Below are 12,233 nucleotides of genomic sequence, written 5' to 3'. Positions count from 1 at the left end.
TAATGATTTCTCATCTTCCTCCATGTCAGGTCCTCATTTATCTTTTACGACAACAACCTCATCTTCGACCATATCACCTTATAAATACCCCACATGTAATACTTCCATATGATCTTTCTATTCATTTGCAATTTCAGTTTTCTCAGTCAAAGTGTTTTTATTTATTTATTCATTTATTTATTTATTTATTTATTTATTTATTTATTTATTTATTTATTTATTTATGTATTTATTTTATTATTTTCTATAGCGTGGCTTAGGTTTTAGAATCTGTTATTAAGTTCTACCATAATACACTGTTTTTGTCACGACTTCGGATATTATTAATTGGTTTCTTCCGCTACGAAGAGCCTTCTGACGTTGGAAGGTTATTGTCCTGTTTCCTTGTAAGATATCTTTCGCAATATCGGTGCATTCTGTTGATACCATTCTTCTCCCAGTTTCTTAATTTTCCTTCCGTAATTTGTTATACTTTGCGGTGTTTCCCGTTATTTTACAACGGCAGCGTTTCTCCGTCTATTCGAGGACTGTCTTTCTTTTTCTTGGGGGCCGATGACCTTCGATGTTAGGCCCCTTAAAACAACAAGCATCATCATCATCATCACTTCTTTTTCTTTCCTTTTTTTGCAATTTGCTTTACGTCGCACCGACACAGATTTGTCTTATCTTTCATGCGACGATAGGAGTGGGAAGGAAGCGGCCGAGGCTTTAAATATTGTACAGCCCCAGCGTTTTTCTGGTGGGAAAATGGGAAACCACGAAAAAAGTCTTGAGGGCTGCCAACAGTGGGGTTCGAATCCACGAGCTCCAGGTGGCAAGCTTACAGCCGCGCGACCCTAACCGCACAGCCAATTGCTCGGTGACTCTATCTCTAATCCGGGTTTTGTAAGTTTTCCTTTTCTGCGTTCCAAAGCACTGAACGTCTACTTCTCTCACTGCTCGTTTCACGTATTTCCATTTTGCATGGATTGTGTTTCCATTGAGCCTGTCGTCAGTATTATCTGTTACTTTTATAAATGTTGTCACAGCAACCATGTCATTTTTATTTCGATATAAATTCATCCGTCATGCAGGTCTTCATCATCATCTGTTTATCCTCCAGGTTCGGTTTTTCCCTCGGACTCAGCGAGGGATCCCACCTCTACCGCCTCAAGGGCAGTGTCCTGGAGCTTCAGACTCTTGGTCGTGGGATACAGCTGGGGAGTATGACCAGTACCTCGCCCAGGCGGCCTCACCTGCTATGGTGAACAGGGGCCTTGTAGGGGGATGGGAAGATTGGAAGGGATAGGCAAGGATGGGGGAAGGAAGCGGCCGTGGCCTTAAGTTAGGGACCATCCCGGCATTCGCCTGGAGGTGAAGTGGGAAACCACGGAAAACCACTTTGAGGATGGCTGAGGTGGGAATCGAACCCACCTCTACTCAGTTGACCTCCCAAGGCTGAGTGGACCCCGTTCCAGCCCTCGTACCACTTTTCAAATTTCGTGGCAGAGCCGGGAATCGAACCCGGACCTCCGGGGGTGGCAGCTAATCACGCTAACCACTACACCACAGAGGCGGCCCATGCAGGTCTTCATTAATGTTATTTTTCTGAATTTCACTTGACTTATCAGTGCTACAGGGTTGTAATTGTACATAGATGATGGGTATACAGAATTTGTAAATATTTTTTACTTACTTTTACTCTCTTCATCCGCCCTCGCTGACGAGTTCTACTGTTAACAGTGCCCTGCATCTTCTCGTGTAGACTAAAGCTAATTTTTTACCTTCATTGACCTGTCCAGCTCTCATCCTTAACTTCGACAACATGTAAATGACTGAGGTAAGGGCGGTGCTAACAATGCCATTCCTTAGGCTACGCAGTGAGTCTTTGTAATTAATATTATGAAACGGTCACTGATATAGTCAGTTATCACGTGCATTTATGTGAGCATAGCAGACCGATATGCAATAGCAATGTCTACCTCTGTGAGGAAAGCAACAGGAAACTTCGTCACTCTGCAATTGCCTAGTGTACCTCTTCAGTGTCGCCTAGACCGTATACGAAAGTAATGGTGAAGCTTTTCAAGATCCAACCAGCCTTCGGGCTAAATATTCAACATATCGTCGTTGCACCTCGAAATACCGTTATGTGAGAATATTGAGGGGAGAGATACTGACCCTCAGCACATGTATCATTTAGAACGAAAATTCGGTGAAACAGGTCATGCAACAATGAACTTTAGATGACAGAACATTTCAGGTTAAAGTTCTAAGCTGAAATATTATCACATAGCGGTTCTTCTAGGCTCAACGACGATATATACTTCTGGTATAACATCTCAAAGCAGAAACCTTGATGAACGCCTAGTTTCATTGAAAACGTTTTGGAGAATAATTGGTGATGAAAGTATCGTTGTTTTAAGTGGCGTAACATCTAGGTCATCGGCACAATACTCATTGGGCTTAACTTAATCTTTCTTTGTCCTGTCTGTTACTACTCTCAGCACAGTCCGTTACATTCTTGTGAGTGTGCAGCCATACGGAGTTACTCCTCGAATTGACAGGAAAAAAATTACTCCAAGGACCTTGAACTGCTACTTTATAGACACGATATTCCCTATGAGTTGCTAAAAACTTAAATACTGAGCTGATACGCGATGTTATCAAAATAGCATAAATATACGTCGCATGAATTTCTACAAGCGAGTACAACAAGTAGTGTTGCAGGAACATATCCAACATACGTGAGCAAGCGGATACTCATATCCAGTTGTGTGATTGTTATCTCTGACATTTCAGACCACGACTCAGGTGATGTCCAACATACTGCCATTCTATTGGAATAAGTAACTCGACCGTCAGGACCACTAAATAGGTTACTCGGCTGTCGACCATGGTTGAAGAATTACGAAGCATGTACAGGAACCCTCGTTGAAAACAATTTCAGTATTCTGGATTACATTCTAATAATCCTTAGGTTTACTTGTGTAGTTAAAACATTCAGAAAGTAGAATTATAGAAACATGACATTAGGAACTTTCTGATACTGCGAGGTTAACCTTTCCGATATGACTCTTTATCAAACTCTTATCAAACGTACTTATTAGAACGTTTATATCACTTAAGCTAGATTGTAATTATGTACTTACAGGTAAAGGCTACCACCATACCTTCATTAGGCATTATACAAGAATACATGTACGGAGAAAGGATAAACAATTTAGTGTGTGTGTGCATGTTTTATTTTATACATCTTCCATTACAAGACAAAAAGCTTATGCGACTTATAAACTAAACATTTTCATTTCTAAAAATGTTATAATTGAATGCGTGTGGATGATCAATTATGCTCATTTCATTTTAAGACATCATATGTGAAGTATCCACTTCTTGTTTTAGATATAAACTAATAGGAAGGAATAGTTAAATAGTACATATCTAGAAAGCATTCTCTTAGTTCCATCCTGCATAGTTTAATACATCGGAGATATTTAGTTCTCTTACGTTAGTTACACTCTGAGTTATCCTCTAGATGAACTTCAGTACTGTTTCTCCTTAACATTCAGCTTCCAGTGCATTTGAAACTGAAAATACTCCGCTCATATTTCTGACAGTTATTGAGCACCTATTCCACTGAACTTCACTTTCAAACGATTCCATTCCGTTTTTTTTCATTCACGAAATTCAAATGAATGTACAACTAAAAATAAACAGAATTATGCATACCTTTATTTCCTACCGAATTCCAGAAGTCAGTCGAACCTCCTAGATTTCATATTGACATTTAGGTGGGCTTTAGAAAACATGTGGTAGATTTCTTCAGTGCAGACTATTATTAAAAAATAATGATTGGATGAATATACAAAACCTCTACAATTTCATTTTATTATTCACGACAGGCTGGAGTTCGTTTACTCTTATTTCCTCATTGTATATTTACGGCACTCAGTAGAATTCTGGCTGGTGTTTAATTTTTGCGAACTTGATTTCAAACTATTTTCTTAATAAGTTAATTACGTTAGTCTATTGCATATCTAAGCCAGAATTTGACAATTTCCTATGGTTCTTTTTTAATGTAGCTGCTCATTTGATAAAAAGTGCTAATGCAAAACACACTCCGCTATGAGGAGTATGTAAATAATGTAAAATTCAGATTACTATTTCAGTGTTTGATCTAATACGAGGGGAATATTACTAAGTAAGCAGAGCCCAGCCTTTCTTCAGTTTCACTCACAGGAAGCCCCTAATTTGTACTTGTCTATCATGAATTTCTGGGTTTCTCTGCTGCTGAACTACTGGATGATTTGGATGAAGTAAGTGTTGATATTTTTGGGATTTCACATTTCCCTGTTATTTATTATGATGATGACTTTGCTTTAGGACGTAGACTAAGCTCAATAACGACGTAACCTATGACTCCTAAAAGTAGTATTCCAAAAAGTGCATACAATTTCATGCCAGTACAGAGCGAGGAACTGTATCCAAAAGCAATGATGTAACCAACTCCTTCCCATAGTCTGAAGCCACTGTAAGCAGCTTCTTCTCGTCCTGGGAAGATGATGCCGTACATTGCTGCGTAAAGGAAATAAAAATTAATAAATCAGTACAAGTATTATTCCAGAAAAGTACTTATTACTTTCAGAGATTAATGATAATAACGAATATTAAGTTATATTTAGTACAGCTATAATCACATTCAATACATGCAGAGCTCCACGGACAAGAGTAAATTTATTAGGCATGTTTTACTGTTTTGAGGAGAAAAGAAAAATATATCTATGCATTACTGAAATGCGTATTTAATCCTTTTGGTACGTGTCATGGTTAAGGGTACCTTAGTCAAATGACTTATATACTTCTGTACGTGTACGCGTGCAATTTTTATGTAGGGAAATAAATTGAAAATGCTCTCATGCAATTCGCACTGTTTTCAAATGTAATTAAATGTTATTCGGAGCTAGGTTTGTTATAAGATTTCCGAGGTTTAAAGGAAGGTAGCGCACGGTATAAAATTAAAACAAATTACATAGAATAGTACTTCTAATCTCACTACTCATAAGGTTATCAAATATGAAGTCAATTACCATTTATTTGTGCCTGCCAGATGCCATCTGTTGCTCCCCATAGTGCTGCCATGGTGAAGAATATAATGACATCTTTAGGGTCCGGCTTCCATATCAAAAGAATTGCAACAGTTGCCGTCTGCAAAACTGTGGCCAGGAGTACCACTGGCAGTCGCCCAGTCAGTTTAACAATCCAACCTCCAGAAAAGGCTGACACACAATTAGCCACACCATAGCAGATCATCACGTATCCAATATGACGTATTCCCCAAGCACAAGATACGTATGACTGGAACAAAAACAAGTCGGTAATGTGCGTATGGTACAAGATGAAATTTTTCAGTACATATATTAATTTGTCTCATTATAGTGTAGCTTGAGTGATGCTATGCGAGTGATCCCTCAATAGTAGTAAGGGTGAAGTGGTTTTAATATTTATTCATTGATATATGTGAAGTGAGTACTATATTGTTTTACACTTTATTTTTTCTACCCAAATGAAGTACATTACACATCAGTTGTTACGTCCACCTTCTCAACATAATCTCCTTGTAGCTGTATGCACTTTTTCCATCGATATGTCAGTCTCTCTAGACCTTCCTGAAACCATTCTTTCGGTGTGCTGCGTACCCATGCCTTCACAGCTGTGTCCAGTTTTGCAAAATCCGCAATCGCCATTCGCTTGCCAACTGATGGCCTTGATCGATATTTCTTTGGCGGTGGACTGCCTCTATACTTCCATTGCATCGATTGTTGTTTCGATTGTGGCTCATGGTAATGGAGCCATGTCTCATTACCAGTCACAAGCCTAACCATGAAGTCGCCTGGATCTTGATCATAGCGTTGCAAAAGTTTTCTGCACACGTCCGTCTGCACACGTCCACACGCCTCTGATTTTCGTCTGCAGACAAGAGTCTAGGCACCCACGTGGATGACGCCTTCCCCAACTGTAAGTGGCCATGCACGATCCGCTGCAGGGTGTTTCGGCTAATTCCCGTGGCTGCCTCCGTTTCGGTAAATGTGATGCATTTGTTTCATTGGATGGCCTGTTCAACCCGAGCAATGTTGGCTGGTGTTTACACTGTCACATTCTATCCAGAACTAGTTCCCTTGTCCACCGATGTGCGCCCTGTTTTCCAACCTTCCACCCAGTTGTAAATTTTTTTCCGTCACGGCGCATGTTCTCCACAGACTGCCACCAAGCGTCGATGAATTTCTGCAGTGGTCACGCCTTCTTTCCATAATAACCAAGTCGTATAGCGCTGTCCCTGACGTTTGCTTTCCATGTTGTCTGCTCCTACGCTGACAGTGTTGTTATGAAGTGAATATGTTATGAAATGGCTATGACGAGTGCATTCGCTGGCCCCTGTGCGTGTGCTGCTACAAAATGTTGGAACAAGACACTAGTTACACGTCACCACCTTCAAAAATGAAATGTGAACCGTGCAAGGACGCACAAAAAATAAAGTGTAAAACAATATACTACGCCCCTCATATTTAACTGAGTCATTGTATGTGTTTGATTTCCATTCTAAGCCCTTAGTATTCTATTAACGGAGAATATTTAACTGTTAAATGATACTCGTAGATTAGTTCATGGTTAGTGTATGTATGTACGAACTGATATCCTGTATACTAAAACGTTCTTTGTTACAAGTACTTCATTAAAATGAATGAAGAAATTATGTCAAGCTGCATTGCTATTGGCAAATTGGTTGAGAATATGATTTACTGCAAGAATGAAAGGAAATAAATGCCCAAAATTGAATTGTGTGTAACGAATTACGTAAAAATGTTCCTCAATCGTTACATACTGTATTTGTGATCTGATGCTGGATAACAAGCTTACAAATAGCAGGTTACATTTCAATGTATATTCAAGAGAAATGCAATCACAAACTTAGTAATAAGACTCTTAGTTACATTTAGATCACTTATTATATTTCCGCTTGTTAGCATAAATTTCATTAAGGACCTCCAAGGTCAAAATTAATTTTCAGGAATTCTGGTAGAGTTATAATTTCTCCAACCTAAATTCGTCTTCCTCGTACTGCTCCTTAGTAGCACCATACATCTTACGAAGAGGTGTCAGTGAAACTCATAATAACGTTACTGTTTTTGAACATATTTTCATATACAGATATTTGGAGAGACCCCAGCGTGACCAAAAATTTGCTCTAAAAATGTTTCTTTCGGTATGCCATAAAGTCTTCATACACGGGTCTCACGCATTTAGGCACATGTAAATACCAAGCAACTGCTTCGGAATTCTATTTCTAATCTTCAGTGTAGGCGACGAACACCAAATAGAGTAGGCTTTACAACCGCTCACATCTGTGCAAGATAGAATGAGAAAGACATGTTTCAATACAAATAAAATATAATTTATTTAAAATACTCTTACCATTTTTGTCGACATGTAACATTTCCACTGAGTTATGTGAAATAATTCTCAACTACCGCTATGTGAAAAAACATCCTTACACTATACTGATCGAAAGGAAACTCAGCACACGACAGCTGCATAAGGAATGGTGGTACTATTTTGTGCCACTCATACTTCTGTCGCTTATATATTTTCAAAACTAATCTGAAGCAAGTCAATTAAAGCAACAACTTTGTTCAAACCAAAAGGCATAGTACACTTAGAATGCATATTACCATAAATTAATATGAACTTCACAGAATGTGATGACTTTGAATCCCACACGACAATGAACATCATCTTCTTTGCATAGATTCTATGATGATTGAGGCGCTGGCTTTCTGACCTCAACTTGGCTAGTTCGATCCTGGCTCAACCAGGTGGTATTTGAAGGTGTTCAATTACGTCAGCCTAGTCTGTGTAGATTTAGCAGATTTAGATTACAGAAAGTGATGGAACCACTTCATACATACATACATACATACATACATACATACATACATACATACATACACCATTATAGACAGTAATACCTTTCAGCGTTCAATCTGCAAGCCTCTGTGAATTTACTGAATGTCGCCACAATCCTCTAATTGTAACTAGTGCTGTGCTTAAGTTCTATACCTCTTATCTTTAAATCGTTAGAAAGTGAGTCTAAACATCATCGTCTTGGACTACCTCTACTTTTCCTAACCTTCATAACAGAGCCCATTATTCTTCTAGGAAATCTATTCTCCTCCATTCGTCTCACATAACCCCACCGCCGAAGCCGGTTTATGCGTACAGCTTCATCCATCTAGTTCATTCCTAACTTAGACTTTATCTCCTCATTCCGAGTAACCTCCTGCCGTTGTTCCCACCTGTTTGTACCAGCAATCATTCTCGCTACTTTTATGTCTGTTTCTTCTAACTTATGATTAAGATATCCTGAGTCCACCAAGCTTTCGCTCCCGTAAAGCAAAGTTGGTCTGAAAACAGATGGGTGTAAAGATAGTTTCGTCCGGGAGCTGACTTCCTTCTTACAGAATACTGTTGCTCGCATCTGCAAGGTCACAGCATTAGCTTTACTGAACCGGGCGAGTTGGCCGTGAGGTTAGCGGCGCGCGGCTGTGAGCTTGCATCCGGGAGATATTGGGTTCGAATCCCACTGTTGGTAGCCCTGAGAATGGTTTTCCGTGGTTTCCCATTTTCACACCAGGCAAATGCTTGGGCTGTGCCTTAATTAAGGCCATGACCGCTTCTTTCCAACTCCCAGGACTTTCCCATCCCATCGTCGGCATAAGACATATCTGTGTCGGTGCGACGTAAAGCCACTAGCAAAAAAAGCTTTACTGCACCTTGTTCCAATCTCACATACTGTATTACCATCCTGGAAGAACACACATCCCAAATACTTGAATTTATATACCTGTTCTAGGTTTTTATTACCAATCTGACATTCAATTCTGTTGAATTCCTTACCTACTGACATCAATTTAGTCTTCGAAAGGCTAATTTTCGTACCGTAATCACTGCACCTATTTTCAAGTTCCAAGATATTAGACTGCAGGCTTTCAGCACAATCTGCCACTAAGACGAAGTCGTCAGCATTGGCCAGACTGCTTACTACATTTCTACGTAACTGAATCCCTCCCCGCCACTTTATACCTTTCAGCAGATGATCCATGTAAACTACAAACAACAAAGGTGAAAGATTACAGCCTTGCCTAACCCCCGTAAGAACCCTGAACCAAGAACTCATCCTACCATCAATTCTCACTGCAGCCCATTTCACAACATAAATGCCTTTGGTAGATTTTAGTAATCTATTGTTGATTCCATAGTCCCCCAGTATGGTGAATATCTTTTCCCTCGATCTTTTCTCTAGATCTTCGAAACATAAACACAACTATCTATTCCTCTCGAAGAATTTTTTAATTACCTGGCACATACTGAAAATCTGATCCTGATAGCCTGTGGTCGGAAACTACACTGGTTTTCATCGAACTTCCTCTCAACCACTGATCGCACCCTCCCTTCCAAGATGCTAGTGAATACTTCGCCTGGTATATTAATCAATGATATACCTCGATAGTTGTTGCAATGCTTCCTGTTCCCTTGCTTATAGATGGGTGCAATTAATGCTTTTTTCCAATCTGAAGGTACCTTACCAACACTCCATGCTTATCTTATTATTCTATGAAGCCTTTTCATCCCTTCCTTCTCACTATACTTCACCATTTCAGGTCTAATTTCATCTATTTCGCTGCTTTATGAAAATGGAGTTTAATTACCATCATTTCCACTTCCTAAAGCGTAATTTCAACAACATAATTTTCTCCTCCTCATGAGCTCCGTTGTTTGCGACACCACCACGAAGATTTCGCTTTACGTTGAGAAGATTTTCAAAATATTCCCTCCACCTGTCCAAAGATTCCCTGGGATCTATTAATAGTTCACCTAAATTACCCAAAACACTCTTAATTTCCTTTCTCCCTCCTCCCCACCTAAGATACTTTATTAATGTCCAGAAACGTTTCCTTGCTGCTTGACCTATCCTTTCCGGGTTATTACCAAAATCTTCCCAAGACTTCTTTTTGGATTTAACAACTATTTGTTTCGCTCTGTTTCTTTCACTTATGTACAATTCCCTGTCTGTATCAGCCCTTGTCTGGAGCCATTTCTGATAAGCCTTCCTTTTACGTTTACAAGCTGCTCTCACTTCATCGTTCCACCAAGATGTTCGCTTTTTGCCAACTTTACACGCAGTTGTTCCTAGGCATTCCCTTGCTGTTGCCACTACAGCATTCCTGTATGCCACCCATTCCCTTTCTATGTCCTGAACCTGTTTACTGTCCACTGTTCGGAACTTCTCACTAATTACATCCATGTACTTCTGTCTAATTTGCTCGTCCTCGAGATTTTCTGCCCTTATTCGTTTACAGACAGATTTCACTTTCTCTCTCCTAGGCCTAGAGATACCTAGTTCACTACAGATCAGATAGTAGCCTGTTTCGTCAAAAATTCCCCGGAAAAACCCGTACATTCCTAACACATTTCCTGAATTCGAAGTCGGTTAAGATATAGTATATTATGGATCTGGTACCCCTAGCCTCCCATGTGTAGCGGTGAATAGCCTTATGCTTGAAGAATGTATTCGTAACTGCTAAACCCATACTAGCACAGAAGTCCAGCAGACTATTCCCATTCCTATTAGCTTCGATATCTTCCCCACATTTACCAATCACCCTTTCGTATCCTTCAGTTCTATCTCCAACTCTCGCATTGAAATCGCCCATTCGCACTACCCTATCTTTGCTGTTGACCCTGACTACGATGTCACTCAATGCTTCATAAAACTTGTCTACTTCATTCTCATCTGCAGTCTCACATGGTAAATTCACTGAGACAATTTTCGTCGTAATTCCTCCAACACTCAAATCTAGCTACATCATTCGCTCGTTTACGTGCCTAACAGAAACTTTGTGGTGTGCAATATTATTCCTGATGAAGAGCCCTACCCCACACTCTGCCCTTCCCTATCTATCACTCGTCAGGTACACTTTATAACCTCCTATCTCTTCCTCGTTATCTCCCCGTACCCGAACGTCACTTACTCCTACCACATCCTGATGCATCCTCTTTGCTGACTCAGCCAGTTCTACTTTCTTTCTTCCATAAGCCCCATTCATATTGATAACTCCCCATCGAATTCCATTTCGTTCCTCAAGTTTTTTCCAAGTAGTCTTTCGCCAGTCATATGGGAGTGGGACTCCGTTACTCTCATATGTCCGAGGCTTGCTTAAAATCTTCTGAGCCAGGTAAATTCATGAATCAGGATGCTTCCATACTTACACATAGTCCAAGTGAGTATCTCTCCTCTAACGGGTTAGGGACCACCGGTGGATTGTATAGCCATAGCCACCTTAGCACAAGGAAGGGCATGACTTGGAATATGTCCGAGATGCCCACTCCTATTCCGTAGCAGCTGGTATCCCGACACTCAGGGCCACTTACCAGGCCATTCAGCCGTTGCCCATGGTTCACGAACTAGGACGTGACTACAGTAACCCACAACATGAACCATACCATGAACCATCGTACATTACAAAAGTTATTTTCCAAGTTTTTAGAATTATTTCCCCTTTTAATGGTTACACTTGTCAACGCTTAGATACTTCCGACAGTCCTAACTGATGTAAAGTACGAATAATAGAGTACAATTAATTAAAAACAAAAAATGAGTAGTTTCGTTCTTGCAAGTACATCATCAAAAATTACGCTTTCAATTCTAATAATAATAGTAGTGTTATTTGTTTTTACGTCCGACTAACTACTTGCGTGTTTTCAGGGATGCCGAGGTGCCGGAATTTAGTCCCACAGTAGATACGTTTACGTAAGAGTAAATCTACTGAGACGAGGCTGGCGTATTTGAACACGTTCAGATACCACCGGACTGGGCCTGGATCGAACTTGCCATATTGGGGTCAGAAGGCCAGCGCCTCGATCATCTGAGCCACTCAGTCTGATACTTACAATCTTGATTATTATTATTATTATTATTATTAGGAACTAATGAATGTTACGAAAAAGTTTACGAACATTTATGTTAATTTTCCGTTTATAACATCTTAATAAACGTGGAAATGCTTGGAGTGATCTCACTGCCTCTTGCGATCCCTGGCGTCACGCTAACATAACTTGTTTACCGGTAACTTCCCGTTACATCATGCCTCGGTGACGTTACCGGTTTTCGTGAAAATGTATTTATAGTTCATTTGCTTTTG

General features: G+C 39.9%; 1 protein-coding gene across 1 annotated transcript in view; it reads right to left on the bottom strand.

Annotated features, from left to right (window-relative positions):
* Window positions 1–3,316: 3,316 nt before the first annotated feature.
* LOC136863692 (UNC93-like protein) overlaps window positions 3,317–12,233 on the bottom strand; it is a 56,076-nt gene continuing 47,159 nt past the window's right edge. The window contains exons 5-6 of the mRNA XM_067140051.2: window positions 5,064–5,331; window positions 3,317–4,551 (exon numbers count right to left, since the gene is read on the bottom strand). Coding sequence (XP_066996152.2) covers window positions 4,337–4,551; window positions 5,064–5,331 — 483 coding nt within the window. The 3' untranslated portion in view covers window positions 3,317–4,336. The remainder of the gene's footprint in view (window positions 4,552–5,063; window positions 5,332–12,233) is intronic.

The sequence above is a fragment of the Anabrus simplex genome, chromosome 2 (genome assembly GCF_040414725.1).
Source record: "Anabrus simplex isolate iqAnaSimp1 chromosome 2, ASM4041472v1, whole genome shotgun sequence".
NCBI classification, from domain to species: Eukaryota; Metazoa; Arthropoda; class Insecta; order Orthoptera; family Tettigoniidae; genus Anabrus; species Anabrus simplex.
Note: the sequence above shows the minus strand (reverse complement) of the source record. Positions and strands in the feature narration are given on the sequence as shown.